We start from the raw sequence: 16,151 nt of genomic DNA on the forward strand, positions 1-16,151 counted from the left end.
CAGACCGGGGGCTTGCTGACTCTTCCAGCTGTGAAGCTTCTGCTGTCACCTCCAGCTCACTGGAAGATCTATTATTAATTCCCTTAAAACATGCAAAAAATGTGACTTCAGAGAGGAGCAGCCACAGAGAGCCCCAGCTCCCTGCAGGGACACTGAGCAGAGAGCAGCAGCTAGCAGCCCTTGATTGCAGAGCAGGGCTGGTTCCTTGGCTGGTGGGAATGGGCTGCAGCAGAACCCAGGTGCCCCAGCCCACTGCTGGCTTCCCAGCTCCCAGGCATGGCAGGATGCTTTCTCCCTCCACTGAGTGTCTCAGGTGTCGCTGGCAAAAAGCTGCATTTCCAAAGGCAAGCTGCTGAGTTTGAGTCCACCCCAACACCTGCACTGGAAAATGGGGTTCTCTGTAGGGCTGAAGGAAACCTTGGGTCAGGAAATGGCAGGACAGGAGAAATCCATTGGAAAGCGCATCTCCAAAGGGCTGTGTGCATGCAGAAGGAGGCCATGGTGCCATGAGCAGCACAGCCAGCTGTGGGCTGTGTTGGGTCAGAGAGTACAGACACATCAATGGAAACTTCATCCCCTGGGCCAAGAGACCCCACGGAGGGAAGTCTTCCTCTCAGGGAAAGGAAGCAGAGACTTATTCCAGGCAGCTGGACCTGCCCCACCGAAGTCGCAGAACCAAAGCTTATTGCAGCAAGAACAGAGTATTTACAGCAGGCTGGGAGCTGTGTCCCCACAGCCACTCGATGGACCTCTGCGCAGCAAACAGCAGAGCATCTCCTCCCATCCGAGTCAGCCTGGCAGGAGCAGAGGCACCTGGAACTCCAGGGATGGCAAAGGGCAGCAGCAGCAGCAGTGCTGTGGGGCTGACAGCCCTGGGCAGCAGCTCTCAGCCCGGGCAGCGGCCATCAGCCCTGGGCAGCGGCTGGCAGCCCAGGCAGCAGCTCTCAGCCCTGGGCAGCAGCTGGCAGCCCAGGCAGCGGCTCTCAGCCCTGGGCAGTGGCTCTCAGCCCTGGGCAGCAGCTGGCAGCCCAGGCAGCGGCTCTCAGCCCTGGGCAGTGGCTCTCAGCCCTGGGCAGCAGCTGGCAGCCCAGGCAGCGGCTCTCAGTCCTGGGCGGCGGCCATCAGCCCTGGGCAGCAGCTCTCAGTCCTGGGCAGCGGCTCTTAGCCCGGGCAGTGGCTCTCAGCCCGGGCAGCGGCCATCAGCCCTGGGCAGCAGCTCTCAGCCTGGGCAGCAGCTCTCAGCCCTGGGCAGCAGCCATCAGCCCTGGGCAGCAGCTCTCAGCCCAGGCAGCAGCCATCAGCCCTGGGCAGCGGCCATCAGCCCTGGGCAGCGGCCATCAGCCCTGGGCAGCGGCTCTCAGCCCTGGGCAGCGGCCATCAGCCCTGGGCAGCGGCCATCAGCCCTGGGCAGCGGCTGGCAGCTCAGGCAGTGGCTCTCAGCCCTGGGCAGCAGCTCTCAGCCCTGGGCAGCGGCTCTCAGCCCTGGGCAGCGGCTCTCAGCCTGGGCAGCGGCTCTCAGCCCTGGGCAGCGGCCATCAGCCCTGGGCAGCGGCTCTCAGCCCGGGCAGCGGCTCTCAGCCCTGGGCAGCGGCTCTCAGCCCTGGGCAGCAGCTCTCAGCCCGGGCAGCGGCTCTCAGCCCTGGGCAGCAGCTCTCAGCCCGGGCAGCGGCTCTCAGCCCTGGGCAGCGGCTCTCAGCCCTGGGCAGTGGCTCTCAGCCCGGGCAGCGGCCGTCAGCGGCACCTGGCCAGCAGGTGCAGGGCGATGGCTCTGACGGCCAGCAGGGTCTCGGTGCAGGTGGGCCGGATCAGCGCCTCGGGCAGCAGGAAGCCGTGGGTGCCGGTGTCGCGCAGCTCGAAGGCGAAGGCGTAGGGCACGCCGCTCCTGTAGGCCCAGTCCATGGAGCTGCCCGAGCTCACGTCTGCCAGGGGAGGTCAGAGAGCAGCTGTTACACTGCCAAGGGGGAGCTTTAACCTAGGCCCTGACTGCAAAGGCTGAAAGAAAGTCAAATTACTCCCATGGGATAACTGGCTGTCACCACTGGATACCGACTGCACCGCTGGGCTGTGGTCAGTAGGTTGATAGAGGTTCCCCTCCCTCTCTAATCTGCCCTGGTGAGGCCACAGCTGGAATATTGTGCCCAGTTCTGGGCCCCTCAGGTCAAGAGGGACCTCAGGGAACTGCTTGAGAGAGTCCAGCACAGAGCCACAAAAATGCTGAAGGGAGTGGAACATCTTCCTTAGGAGGAGAGCTTGAGGGAGCTGAGGGCTCTGCAGCTTGGAGAGGAGGAGCCTGAGGGTGACCTCATTGCTGCTGATAAATACATAAAGGTGAGTGCCCAGAGGCACCCTGGAAGCACCAGAGGGGTCTGGTGGTGTCACCCCCAGGATACAGTGAACAGACTCTCAGCTCTCCATCCTGAGCAGCCAGCAGCACCCGGCGCCTGCTGGAAGGTGCTGGGCACAGCGTGGATGGGAGCTGTGGTTTTCACAGGGAAAAAACCCTAATGGCAGACTGCTCTGTGTAAAGCAGAACTTCAATGCAAGAGAACATTCTGAACACAGCCTCAAACTGTTCCTGTCCTCGGGCAGCTGTGGTGTGGAGCTTTGCTTCCTCACAGATCTCCCGGCTGGGCCAGCGCTCTGCACGCTCCCAGGTTTAATTGGGGGTTGTTAGGCGATTTCTTTGCAGGGGGAGAGCTGATCAAGTTAATCTACAGCCTCCTTTTCAAAGGGCTTTGAAAACTCTTTTCATGTCTGTCTTGTTTTCTCACCCTTTCCTTGCAGCATGAGAGCATTTGCATAGGTGGTGTCTAATATTAACAAACCTTGCTGAGGAAGTGAGCTGCTGCTGCTCTCCTTATCTCCATGTGCTGATTACCCCAGACACTTGTATTTATATAAAGATCAGCCCTCCTGTGGCCTGCTGGCTTCTGAGCAGCTCTGGCAGTAATTCACACAGCTCCTCCTTTGACACAGACACCATGCTGCAGGGAGCACAAGGTGAGGCTGTGCTGGGAGACGGAGGCCCAGAGAAGTGCAGCTCTGGCAGCCAAAACACAGCAATAGCAAAGGGGGTCACAGAGTCCCAGCACAGTGGGGTTGGAAAGGACCTCTGGAGCTCATCCAGTCCAACCCCCCTGCTAAAGCAGGGCACCCACAGCAGCTTGCCCAGGATCACAATGGCCAGAGGGGGATGGAAGCTCTCCAGAGAAGGAGACTCCACAGCCTCTCTGGGCAGCCTGCTCCAGGGCTCCAGCAGCCTCACACCAAAGAAGTTTCTCCTCCTGTTCAAGTGGAACCTCCTGGGTTCCAGTTTGTGCCCACTGCCCCTTGTCCTCTCCCGGGACACCACTGGAAAGAGTCTGGCCCCAGCCTCTTGTCCCTCAGCCTCTAGCTTTTGAAGAGTGAGCTCTGGGGGGGCTCTGCCACAACTGCCCAGGAGAGGGACAGGGAAGGTGAAAAATGAAACCTGCTTGAAGTGTTTCCTCTCCTGCAGCTCTTAAGTGAGCAGTGCATTTACACTACCTGATACAGCCATGCTCTTTGTGAGCTTGTTTTGTCTTTCTGTTTCCTCTGTTCTGAAGCTGTGCTCTGCAGGCTCTTGCTCTGGAACCATTGCATTGCAGCCTCATTGCATCAGCTGAGTTCATCTCGCTGCAATCAACTGACTGCCTCAGTTACAAAACTTCACCTTCCGCCTCCCCCACAGCTGCAGCAGACAGTGCTTGCTTGCTTTGCTGTCAGAAGGTGACCTCCTCCCTACTCCAGGTAGGTCCAAGTCCCCACCCCTGCCAGAGGAGGACTTACACAAGGTGCTGGATGCGGGTCCGTATCTGTATCTCACGCCATAGGCTGAGTGCAGGGCGGTGACAGCATCGTAGGCTGCTGACTCCTGGGGGGAGAGAAACAAACACAGGAATCAGGCTGGCATGGAAGGCTGATGGGACTGGAACCTGGGCTGTGGATGGATTGGAGCCTGGTTCTGTGCAGAGGCAGCAACCACCTGGAGGCCAGACCAGGAGTGACCCAGGTCCATGTCTGGCACGAGGGCAGGTGTCCCTGGACACTGTGAACTCAACGCTCTTGTCCTTGAGGGGTGCTGCTTGCTTCCACCGCTGGAGTTCTGTCCCCAGAGAAGAGGACAGCTCTCAACTGCATCGTGCAGTGCAGGTCAGATCCTGAATAAATTCAGGCAAGCAGCCTGTGAACAGCCTCAAGGAGAAAGCTTCAGCTGAAATTACCAACTCTGCACAGACACACAGGGACTCAGCCAGGCTCACTGCTGGCACCGAGGCAGCTGGCTGCACAGGGAGGGAAGGGGAGGCAAGGGGGTGAGGTGTGGAACTCTGGAGATGGAGCAGTGCTTCTGCTGGCTGTTTCCAGTCTAAAAGGGCACTTTCATTTTAAGTATCTTACCAGAACAGATTTCAGGGGAGCATTAATAGGAGTTGTGCCTAAATTAGAGCAGAATATGCATGTTGTGATCAGCACACAGCTCTCCAGTTTCAAAGCAGCTCTGAATAATTGAACACTTCAATCGAAATGGTAACTGACAGCTCGCTGCAATGATCCCACCCTGACAGACACAACCCCCCTTCTGCTCAGGATTAATCCTGGCCCCCTGTTAGCACCAAATGTTATCTATCTGCTGTGCACATGGAGCCCTGCAGCTCTCCACTGTCCACAGTCCCTGCAGACCAGCAGAGCTTGTTCCAGCAGCAGCGGGAAACAGAGATCTGCTGCTTCCCAGCTCCCTGTAATTCCCAAGAGAACTGGAGGATGTGAAACCTCAGCCCAAGTCACCATTTCAGACACTTCAAATATTAGAGATGATTCATTTAGGAGCCACCAGGTGATGAAGCCTTTGGCTGCAGGCAAGCATTAAAACACACAAGTAAATAAGCAAGGGGAGCCCATTCAAATCCCATCCAGTTCCACTTCTGCCCCTGCAATGAGCTTTCAAAATAACAGGAAATTACTTCAGTCTCCTGTTCCAACCTCCCTGGTGTTTGACCCACCACAATAAACAGGAGGGTCGAGTCCAAACACTGGCAAAATATTGAGAAGTGGGGCTTGGCTTCCCTTGGAGCAGGTCTAAACCAGTGTCTGTCTGTCCCTGCAGGGCTGTGCTCCTCTGCCCCTGATGAGAAGCCTGAGCCAAGGTCTCACAGACCTGGGGAACACCTACTAGAGATCAAAGCCTGGGCTGGTCTGGGAAGCTGTGAATGGAAAGCTGGAGAGTGTGTGCTGAGGGGCAGTCACTCCCTGGCTCAGCATGGACATGGTCCTGGAGCCACAGGAACAGCATGTCCCGAGGATTTACTGCTCTGTGTGGAGCTCCCACTTAGAGACTCCCTTTCCTTCCAGTGACTCTCCTGGCAGGGCCTGCTCCTGCCTTGTGGCACTCTGGGTATCTCCACCAGACACCCAGAATCATCTGCTTGCACAGAAGATGCTGGTCCCTCCTGGCACCATCTCTTCACCTCCTGCTGTCCTGTCAGGCCTTAATCACTCCTGCACCTGCTGGTCTTCAAAGGAATGAGATCCTGCGGTTTGGAATCGCCACTGCCTGTGCTTTTGGCGTGCAACACTTCCCCCAGTTCACCTGGGGAGCTCCTTTCTCTTTCCCTCTCCCCAAAAGAGGTTGGAGGAGGTAGAAGAAGACCTGTGGATTTGTTCACAGGCAGTGGAGGGCTGGCTGGTCAGTCCCCACAAGCCTCATATTTTTAGCTCCTCTGGCTGCTTAGTTAACTTCTAACTTGCTCTATTTCCCAGGAATGACATCAGAAAGGAGAATTTTTAGCAGCTGCTGAAATTAAGTGTCTGAAGAGAAATAAACCCACAGAGAGAGAGTTTAGTTTGTGGAGTGCTGGCTGCTCAGCCTCCGCAGAGGGCAGCTGAGCAAAACTTCAGCAAAGCTCCAGGGACTGACAACATCATTTATGCTGCACAGGAGAAATCCAAGGTGCACTTAAGCTCCTTTGCAGTCAAATGGCTTAAAGCAGAAAGCTGAAAGCCCCTCAACTTTAAGGCCAAAGTGAGAGCTATCTGGACAGTGTAATTGTACTGGGCACAGAGGGAGGGAGAAAGAGGCTTGGACCTGGCTGGTGGCGTGGGAGCAGCCAGAAGGAAAAGCTCAGCCACGTGTCCCACCAGAACAAGCCACAGGGAGGGATTTACCTGCAGGGGGCTGGCTCAAAACAGACCTTGGGCTGTGAGCAGGGAGAGTAGTTCTGTGTCAGGCTGAGGATGGAATATGTGAGCTGCACAGACCTGTAAGTCTGGAGTCAAAAACATCTTTGATTAATCCTCTGACAGGCAGAAGCCCCTGCTGCTAATTAACTGCTTGTCTCAGAGGGGTGCAAGCACTGTGTCTGAGCAGGGTGATGCTTAAAGTGACCTCTGGTGAACTGGGTGAGATTCCTTCTCTGGCTGACAAACATGAGCCAGCTCAGGGTTCTTTTGCTCAGCACATGGAAAATGCTCTTCTTGTGCTCCTGAGCTCTGGGCACAATGGGACAGACTTTCAGCTAGAGGCCCAAGGACTTGGCTGCAGCACTCCAATTACAGTTAATTAAATAAACTGATAATAGCTAGAATGAAAACCCAGGGATTTATCCTCTGAACTAATCTAAAGGCCCTGGTGGGTGGAAGGCACAATACCATTTCAATCAAATTACCACTGACTACCAGGGGGTGAAGGTTCCACAACCAGGAATAGGATTGCAGCTGGGTCCAGAGTAAATACCTGCTGAAGCCAGGATAAATTTCATCTCAAATGGAAGGCCAGGTTGGATGGGGCCTTGAGCATCCTGGTCTAATGGAAGGGGTCCCTGCCCATGGCAGGGGATTGTAGCTAGATGATCTTGGCCCTTCCCAGCCAAACCATTCTCTCATTCTAAACACCTGCCAAGTCTGGAGGAAACAAATCTGCTCCCAGGGAAGCAGCAGTGTCCCAAGCGCTCAGGTACTCACCACGCAGCTGAAGTTCGGGATCAGGGCGTGCTTGTACGAGTAAGGGTAGAGCAGCATCTGCGCGTAGGCGTGGAAGGAGAGGTAGGCGCGGAGCTGCCGGCGGTGCCTGCGCAGGAACTGAGCCACAGCCCTCACCTCGGGCTCGGACTCGGGGAAGGGCCCGCAGTAGGTGTCATCACAGGGGTGCAGGGAGGCTCCTTCATCTGCCGGGGGGAGAGAGAGCTGCTGTCAGCCCCAGGGAGCTGCCAAGGGTCGCTCTGGGCTCAGCCTGCTGCAGGGTGCAAGGCGGAAGCCAGGCTGTGAGCGGTGTGCCGGAGCCTGCGGGAGCTCGCTGCAGCGCTCTGCTGCTCCATGCCCCGGACAGCTCCGCACAGCTAGCCCCAGAGGACGTCTCTAACCCAGGAGAGAAAGGGGAGGCTGCCTTCGTTCCACTTGCTGCCCGGGCTTTGCACAAGCAGCACATTTTAGGGGAGGGTCCGGGGGTCAGGACTCGCTCAGAGCCTCGGCTGCTCTGTTTGCCACCAGAGAGCTGTTCCTCTCCCACTGGTCACTGCCCAGACAAACCTGGCCCTCATGAGGACTTGCATGTTCTGGCCACCGTGCTGGTGGTGGCAGTGGTAGGTCAACAGCCTCAGAAGGCATTCCCTAAGGGCCTGGTTCAAAACAGGAGGCTGGTTCCTGTTTTCACCCTTGCAGACCTCGGGGGATGATCTTTGAGGTCTTTTCCAACCTCACTGATTCTATGATTCCAAGCTGACAGTGCTCAGCCAGCTCAAACACAAACCATCTCAGCTGGCACAGGGCTTCATCTCCCTTCAGGTCTGGGGCAGGGGTCAGGTGTGAGGATATCTCCCAGGCAACCAGCACCAGAACAAGGGGACACAGTCTCAAGCTGCGCCAGGGGAGGTTCAGACTCGAGGTGAGGAGGAAGTTCTTCACCGAGCGAGTCATTCGGCATTGGAATGGGTTACCCAGGGAGGTGGTTGAGTCATCGACCCTGGAGGTGTTCAAGAGGAGATTGGACGTGGCACTTGGTGCCATGGTCTAGTCATGGGGTCTGCGGTGTCAGGTTGGACTCGATGATCCTCGAGGTCCTTTCCAACCTGGGTGATACTGTGATACTGTGATACTGTGATCTGTCCCCACATCACCCTGCTCAGGTGGCTCTGAGCTGCAGAAGCTCAGGCTGCCTGGAACATCCAGGAGGTACTGAAAGCTGAACCTCTGGAGCAGAGATGTGGCAGTGGCTCCTCTGTCTCTGAGCAGTCCTGACCTGAGCCACTGCCAGCTTAGGCCTGGGCCTGACAGAACAATCTTTCTGCAGATGCACTCTGCTCTTGCATCCCCTGGGATTTCAGAGTGCCACACATTTTACCCTGCCCCACAGAGCAGCAGCAATTTCCCTAGTGCCACCAGGGACCTGCTGCAGCAGTTTTATCAGCTCCCCTTTGTGCAGGGCAGCACTGCCACCTTCAAACAATGTGACAGAGCAGTGTGTGAGGAGGAGGCATGACAATGGCAGCTCCAACAGGGCTGTGCTGTCAGCATGGTGGCAAAAGGATGAGCAAGTGGGAGAATTTCATGCTGCAGCTTTGTTTATAAGGTGAATATGGAGGCAGCCATTCAGTGGCCACAGCTGGGGACTCAAAGGTATTAGTGCCCAGAGGGCAGTGGGGGTGGAGGGGCTGTAGAGGGGGCAGATGGTCTCTTCCTTGCAGAACAGATGGCCACCAAGTCATCCAGATCCCAGGAGCCTCCATGTCTCCTCAGGTGATACAGCTAAAGGAGAGCTACTGAGCAGAGCCTCTGGAGCACTTGGGGCTTTATGGCTGCTTCATCTCCTGCAACAGTGCTGGGTACTGAGTCATGGAAATGGACAGCAGCAGCAGAATCCCACAAGGGGAATGACCCAGTGGTGACTCAGTTTACTGATGTTCAGTGATGAGAAAACCTCTCTGAGCCTTCCAGCCTGCTCTGGTGAGCCATTTGCACCCCCAGCTGTGGGCAGTGCCTGCCTTCCAGTGGAGCTTTCCATGGTGGCCTCGACCTCAGTTTCCATACTGGAAATTTCCTCTACCAGCTGGCTGCCTGGGCTCAGCAGCTTTGCTGGATTCCCCCCAGGGAGGTTAGTCACCCTCACTTCTGCCCCTACAGGTCTCAAACACCTACTGAAAGAATGCAGCCACTGCAGGCCAGACTGGCTGCTGCTGGCTCTGGCTGCTGCTGGCTCTGGCTGCTGCTGGCTCTGGCTGCTGCTGGCTCTGGCTGCTGCTGGCTCCCACTGCAAGCCCTTGGTGTGGTGCAGCAAGAGGCTTCCCGTGGGAGAGGGATGGGCTGAAGGCAGGGAGGTGGCACCAGCACTCTGCTAACACCACTGCTGCTTTTACAAGTGTGGAGGGTAAACAAGGGAGGTGGACAAATGCAGGAGGAGAAAAGGGCTGCAGGGGTGAAGGGAGTTGCTGGGGGTGGGAGAGAGGCCAGCAGAAGGGGCAGGTACCCACTGCTGGGTGTCACAAGAGGCTGCTGCTGCTTTCTGCTGCAGCACAGCTCCTGGGGCTGCTCACTCTCTGCCTTGCTGTGAGATTCAACAGAACACCTCTTCTTCTGCAGTGGACCCCTTCCAACCCTCCTGACAGTGTTTCATTCCTGCTGCCCTGGGCTCTGTGCCACACTGAGCTCACATTTGACACCACATTTACAGAAGTGCTGGGAGTTTCAGGCTGCATCTCCACATGTTTAGAGGCACTTTCTTTTGCTATTAAATCACTGCTAACAATGGCCCTGAAAACCTCTGCAGACATCTCTCTGTGAGGCCAACAAGGCAAGCCTGACACCTCCCAATGTCCTGGAGCCACTTCAGGGAGATGAGGAGTCAAACACAATGAAGTCTGAAATGTCTCCTGAAGCTGTGGGCAGGTAACTGCTGAACTGTGGTGGGCCAGGCTCAGCCTGCTGGTGTGGCTGCAGGAGCACAGCCATGTGTCACTGCTGCCACACTCCCCAGCAGAGCTTCTGGCTTGTGATGAGCCCAAAGCTCAGGGCTTATGGTCCCTTGGGAGCTCAGGGGAAGACCTGAGCCCCGGCTCGTGGCTTTAGCTCAGGCCATGGAGAAGAGCAGGCTTCCCTGTGGCTGTGACCCATGCTGCTCCCTGCTGGGTAAGTAGATGCAGGGCAGTCTGCCTGGGGGAGGGCAGGGCACCCCAGACTCACCGCACCACTTCACTTTCCAGTTGCGGTTGGCATCCACACCGTGGCACCGGAACCGCCGGTCCCGCGACCTCGTCTTCCTCCAGAAGCGATCCTGAGGGCAGGTATCAAAGAGTTAATGAAGCAGCATGGCCACTGCAGCCTGCCCACGACCTCTCTGCAGCTGGAACGAGCCCCCCTGGCACCCCCACCTCCGCCCTGTGTGCCACCAAGGCATGGAGCAGGCTGCCTGGGAGGACCGTTCCACCCTGCCTGCCTGAGCAACTCCTCCAGCCCCACCACTGATGCTACTCACATTTGTCCAGCTGAAGTGGTACCCATCCACATTGAATACAGGCATGACATAGAAATAGAGCTGGGTGAGCATCTTTCTCATGGCAGGGTCTGTCTGGTATGTCTGAAGAGCCTGAAGCAAAAGCCAAAGGAGGTCACTGCCACCTTAAAAAGCACTGAGGGTGCTCTGACAGGCACCACACAAACGTCTCTGCTGCACACAAACGTCTCTGCTGCTAGCTGTATGAAACTAAGCCTCACCAGGCTGCTGGAGACCTCCTGAGAAGCCTCATGCTCGAATTTTATGTCCTAGTTCTGTTGGTCCAGGGTGGCACACACTGAGGGCAGCCCAGCAGGGCTCAGCTGAACACAGTGCTTAATTAACTTGTTCAGACACAGGTGCTAATGAAGATGAAACTGATTGTTTCTCAGCCCATTGCTGGAACAGCTGAGCTGCCCAGCAGACAGGATTGGCTTTTGCAGCCCTTCTGCAGCCCTTCCTGCAGCCCTCTCCCGTGCTCAGAAGTGTTTCTGCACATCAGCAGTTTCACCAAGGTCTCAGTTACTCAGCATCATCACCCAGGAATGGATTGCTAAAATAGAAACCAGAATTCCTTCCCTGGGGCAAGCAATGTGAATTCTCTTCTGCCTTGAAGAACCTACCCAACAGCTGAGAAGCCTTCACAGGGCAGCATCTGAAGGAAGTCCTGGTGATTAATACTCAGGTGGGAGCCTGCACTAGCAGTGTCATTGAGGAATTCCCACTCCAGGCATCACACAGCTGCAGGGCCACCTGCATTTTATGTTCAACCTGTGGAAAACGACTACCTGCGAGCAAGGTGAGAGCCATGGCACCTTCCCGAGAGCATGGGCAGGGAGGGGGCAGCTGAGCGGCAGAATCAGTGCAGCACTTAGCTCCTTTTGGGAAAGGGAAGCTGGAAGGCGTTCTCCCTGCTCTGTTGCCGTGTGAAGGTGTCCCAGCGAGGGCAAACTCCTTCCCTGAACGCCCTGCTGCGGAACAGAACCTGTGAAATCCGCCGGGGAGCAGGGAGGGACAGCCTGTGGGCAGGGCTGCTGCCGAGGCCGCGGCTGCCGTGCCTCGTGGTGGCGAGCCCCTGGTACCGCACAGCACCCTCCCGGCCCTGCACAGCGCCCTCCCGGCCCTGCACAGCGCCCTCCCGGCCCTGCACAGCACCCTCCCGGCCCTGCCTTGCCTCCTGCCCGCTGAAACCCAAACCCACCACGGCTGGGGGAGCCGGGAAGCTTTTGCTGGCGGCATTCGCTGCTGCTTCGTGCTCCTGCCCCTCGGCAGCGCTGCACGTCAGCTCCCTGCCCTCAGCTGCAGGGAAGCGCTGCAGAGATCGCAGACTCGCGAAGGGCAGGGGTTGAAAGGGACCCCCAGAGATCATTGGGTCCAACCCCACTGCCTGGGCAGGACCACCTAGGGCAGGCCACACAGGAACACATCCAGGGTGGCTTCGGAAGTCTGCAGAGGAGACTCCACAACCTCTCTGGGCAGCCTGCTCCGGGGCTCCACTACCCTCACAGCAGAGAAGTTTCTCCCCATGTTGGGATGGAAGTTCCTCTGTTCTACCTTGTATCCATGATTCCATTCCAAAAATGGGGATGGAAAGTCTACCATGGGGGGAACTGACCACAGTGTGGCTAAGGACAACTGAACTCAGGAGCAATGAGCACCCTTGAAATCAAGATTAGTCTGAACTGCCGGGTCTGGCTGTGGGAAGGTGGCAGCTGTGCCTTTGGGCTGCTGACCAGTGAGAGGTCAAGCAGATGACCCTCAGCAACCACTGCTCTGTTGCTTCACATCACTGCCTTAGAGCCCTGCCAGATCAGACCCTTGCTGAAGTGGGTGAAAGCCAATCTGAGTTTCCTGAGCAGCCAGTATTGTGAGGCTCTGGTAGGTATGGATAGCAGGGGGAAATATTTTGGCCTCCTGAAGGATTGCTTAGTTTTGATGGAACTCAGCGAGGCCCAGGAATGATGCAGCCTGGGAAGCTGCCTTCCTGCCAGCATGGATGTCAGCACTGGGCTGAGTGACTGAGTGCTGCTCTGACTGTTGACACAGTCCGTGGCAGATGTTTTGCCCATCAGGACCATGGGTGGAATTCTGCAGGCTAAGTGCTAGACTGGCTTTCAGCAGGTCTCACCTCCACCCTATGGGGGTACCTTCACCCCACTTAGTTCACTGACACCCAGAGGCTGCAGCTTCCAGAGGTGCAAGCAGGACACCAAGGGTTCCTAAGCTGGGTCGAGTTTGCAGCACCTAGTCCCGAGCCTGAGTGTTGAGTGCCCTTCCTAACCCCTGCAGGAGGCTGCTTCCTCAGCTGGGTCACTTGCCAAGCCTGGCTGTGCACAGGAGCATGGAAACAACTGCCAGAGATCAGAGGGTGAGGTGGAGGCCCAGTGAAGTGTTTCTGGCTGCCTGCACAGCAGAGGGATGAGTGGATGCTGCTGCTGCTAGGAAAGAAGCTAACACCACATAAATCCAACATTTCCTTTCACTTGCCTTACATCAATGGGCTGCTGGTGCTATTCCTCAGGGACAGCAAACATGCCAGGAAAAACCTGCTGCCAAGCTGCCTGCCCTTCCCCAGAGCTGTCCCTAAGTGCCAGGGAGGGGGTGGGGGTGCTGCTGGGCTGCAGAGGTGCTTCAGGGGGCAGTTTGCCAGCAAGAGAGAACTGCAGAGCTGGAAACACAGAGAGACCTTCAGTGTTCCCAGGGTTCTTATGAAAAATGTCCAATCCATTTAATGAGAAAAGCAATCTCCTGAACCACACACTCTCATCATCTTGACTCCATCCTCCTCTCCAGTCATTTTTAATAGAGTGATGGACAGTGAGCAGAAAGTGTTCTGCCCCTGATGCCTGCTGCTGGTCTGAAACACTGCTCCAAGGAGAGGGGAAAGTATGCCACTGGTGAGCAGGGGCATGGGCAGACAAGGCTGAGGCCAGGTACATCTGCAGGGGACAGCAGGCTGGGTGGGATGCTGGAGTGGGGGGAGGCTCTACAGAGGGGTCTGGACAGGCTGGATCAGAGGGCTGAGGTTTAACAAGGCTAAGAGCTGGGTCACAACGACCTCATGAATGCTCCAGGCTTGGGGCAGAGTGGCTGGAAACTGCCTGGCAGAGAAAGACCTGGGGGTGTCAGTCAGCAGTGGCTGAAGATGAACCAGAGTGTGTCCAGGTAGCAGCCTGGCTTGGATCAGGAATGGTGAGACCAGCAGGGCTAAGGAAGTGACTGTCCCCCTGTGCTCAGCACTGTTGGGGCCACACCTCAAATCCCAGGATCAGTTTTGGGCCCCTGACTGCAAGAAGGACATCAAGTTGCTGGAGCAGGTCCAGAGAGGAGCAACAAAGCTGGGGAAGGGCTTGGAGCACAAGTCTGTGACATTCCACAGGCAAGAAAAGTCTTTCTCACTGCGCCAGGGGAGGTTCAGGTTGGATGTTAGGAAGAAGTTCTACACAGAGAGAGTGATTGCCCATTGGAATGGGCTGCCCGGGGAGGTGGTGGAGTCGCCGTCATTGAGGGTGTTCAGAAGGAGACTTGCTGGGGTGCTTGGTGCCATGGGTTAGCTGTTTGGGTGGGTTGGATTGGTTGATGGGTTGGACACGATGATCTTGAAGGTCTCTTCCAACCTGGTTTGGTTTATTCTAAAGGTTTATTCTATTATTCTAAAGCTTTCTCTGAGGTGAGCTGAAGCAGAGCACACAGGCACTGATTTACCTGGCCCAAGCCCAGAGCTACAGTCCTCATGGTGGAGGGTCCTGGCAGCAGTCCCTACTCACACCTCTGCCAGGGTGTGCCTGCTGCTGCCCCGTGCCTGGCTGTGCCTGCCTCTCACTATTGGCTGTGCTCAGCAAGCACCTAAGTGTTCTACAAATAAAGGTGTGCAGCATGTCACTGAGTTACTCTTCTTGTTAAGGAGGCTGGAGCAGTTGCAGCAGCCCCCACGTTTATCAGAGCACCAACCACTCACCTCTTTCACAAACCACTGGCAGAAGGCAGGGCCAATCCACTCCCTAGCATGGATCCCACAGTCTATCCAGACAGCTTTCTTGTAGGGCCGTGATCTGGTACCTAACTTGAGGTGTGAAGAGCCAAGGGAACACCAACAGAGCTCATGAAACACAACAGTGAGAAGCCACAGAATGGTAGAAACACAAACCCATCTTTGATTTCCTCCTGGGGAGCAGCAGCATTTATTCCTTCCAAAGCTGTGGCCAAGCCCACGGTCTGCAGGTGTGGCCAAGCCTGTGATATGCAGATGTGGCCAAGATAGTGAAACTGATCTATGAAAACAACAAACCCAAACCCACAACTACCTCCAAAGTGAGAGCTGTCAGCTCCTCTTTGTGAGGAAGGATGCTCAACCCTCCCGTGGAGCAGGGGGAGGGAAGAGGCTGCTGCTGGGGGCAGCCTGCTGCAGAGTCAGGTCTTCAGAACTCTGCAAGAGCAGCTGAAAGGAAAGAACATCCAAACTGACCTGTGGTGTCCTGATGACACCCTTAATTCCTGGCTGGAAGTGAGCTGGCAGTGCACAGCCCTGGGACTGCCAGCAGCTCAGGAGGCAGCTCAGTGTGTGGCACGTGCTGAGATGGGCTCCAGAGCCCTCTGGGGTCCCCCCACCAGGACTGCTCCACAGGCTGTCTATAAACACAGAACCTTCCAGTCCCCTGAACCCCAAATCCTGTTAATTGGACTTGTGCTGTGATCTAGCTCCATGTTTATCCCCCAAGTCAACAGGATTTGGCTTCTGGTTTCCAGCTTCTTGGCTTGTTTTGTGTTCAAGTTGCCATTCAGAGAGCTTAGCTCTCAGCAGCTCCTCCCTAGGGAACACTGCTCACCAGTGCACTGCTGTGACAGGAGCAACCAACTCTCTGTCCCTGACTGCAGGTTTTGGTCTGATTAATGCCCATTTGATCCTTACCTTGAGCACAAAGAGTGGTCTCCCTTCATAGGATTCCCCAACAGAGAACATGTGAACAAGATCTGAGTGGGTTTTGTTCAGCTGGTGCATCCAGTCCTGGATCTGCAAACACAGCAATGCAGCTGCTGCCTCACTCTGCACTGCAGGGGAGGCAACTGCAACACGTTTGTTAAGCGCAGCTCTTAGGCCTCCTCTTCACTTTGAAGAGGAAGGATTTGGAACAATTCTGAAGAGGAAGAGGTAACCATAACTTGAGAGGCAGCAAAGTCTTGGCCTTATGAAAACCAAGAGTGCAGTGGAGGGGAGATTTAGACTGTAGATGGGGAAGGAATTCTTTCCAGTGAGGCTGGGGAGACACTGGAACAGGTTGCCCAGGGAGGCTGTGGATGCCCTCTGCCTGGAAGTGTTCAACCTGGGCTAGTGGGAGGCGTTCCTGCCCCTGGCAGAATGGTTGGAACTGGATGATCTCTGAGGTCCCTTCCAACCCAACCCACTCTGTGACTGAAGGGGAACCATCTGAGTGTTCACTTACTTCTTCCAGGGGGTGATACACTTCATAGTTGTACCCAGAGAGGGACCTCCGACTCCTGGGTGGCCTCAGTCCAGTCTGGTTGTCTACTGCTTGCTGTAGGTCTGCTATGAGGATCCTAGGTAAGAAGAGAGAATCCTGTGAAGCGCTCAGAACACACAGGCTACAGCAGAACAGCCACACAGGCAGGAGCTAAACCACCCTGACACTACTTCATC

At 56.1% G+C, this 16,151-nt stretch overlaps 1 protein-coding gene across 1 annotated transcript in view; it reads right to left on the reverse strand.

The window, feature by feature from the left end:
- Window positions 1–1,731: 1,731 nt before the first annotated feature.
- The window catches only part of CPA6 (carboxypeptidase A6), a 29,683-nt gene continuing 15,263 nt past the window's right edge, over window positions 1,732–16,151 (reverse strand). Inside the window, exons 4-11 of the mRNA XM_068162564.1 lie at window positions 15,937–16,051; window positions 15,405–15,506; window positions 14,454–14,558; window positions 10,478–10,588; window positions 10,186–10,276; window positions 6,976–7,178; window positions 3,808–3,892; window positions 1,732–1,919 (exon numbers count right to left, since the gene is read on the reverse strand). Coding sequence (XP_068018665.1) covers window positions 1,732–1,919; window positions 3,808–3,892; window positions 6,976–7,178; window positions 10,186–10,276; window positions 10,478–10,588; window positions 14,454–14,558; window positions 15,405–15,506; window positions 15,937–16,051 — 1,000 coding nt within the window. The remainder of the gene's footprint in view (window positions 1,920–3,807; window positions 3,893–6,975; window positions 7,179–10,185; window positions 10,277–10,477; window positions 10,589–14,453; window positions 14,559–15,404; window positions 15,507–15,936; window positions 16,052–16,151) is intronic.

This window comes from Melanerpes formicivorus, unplaced genomic scaffold (assembly GCF_026170545.1).
Source record: "Melanerpes formicivorus ecotype bairdi unplaced genomic scaffold, bMelFor1.0.p_v2 SCAF_65, whole genome shotgun sequence".
NCBI lineage: Eukaryota > Metazoa > Chordata > Aves > Piciformes > Picidae > Melanerpes > Melanerpes formicivorus.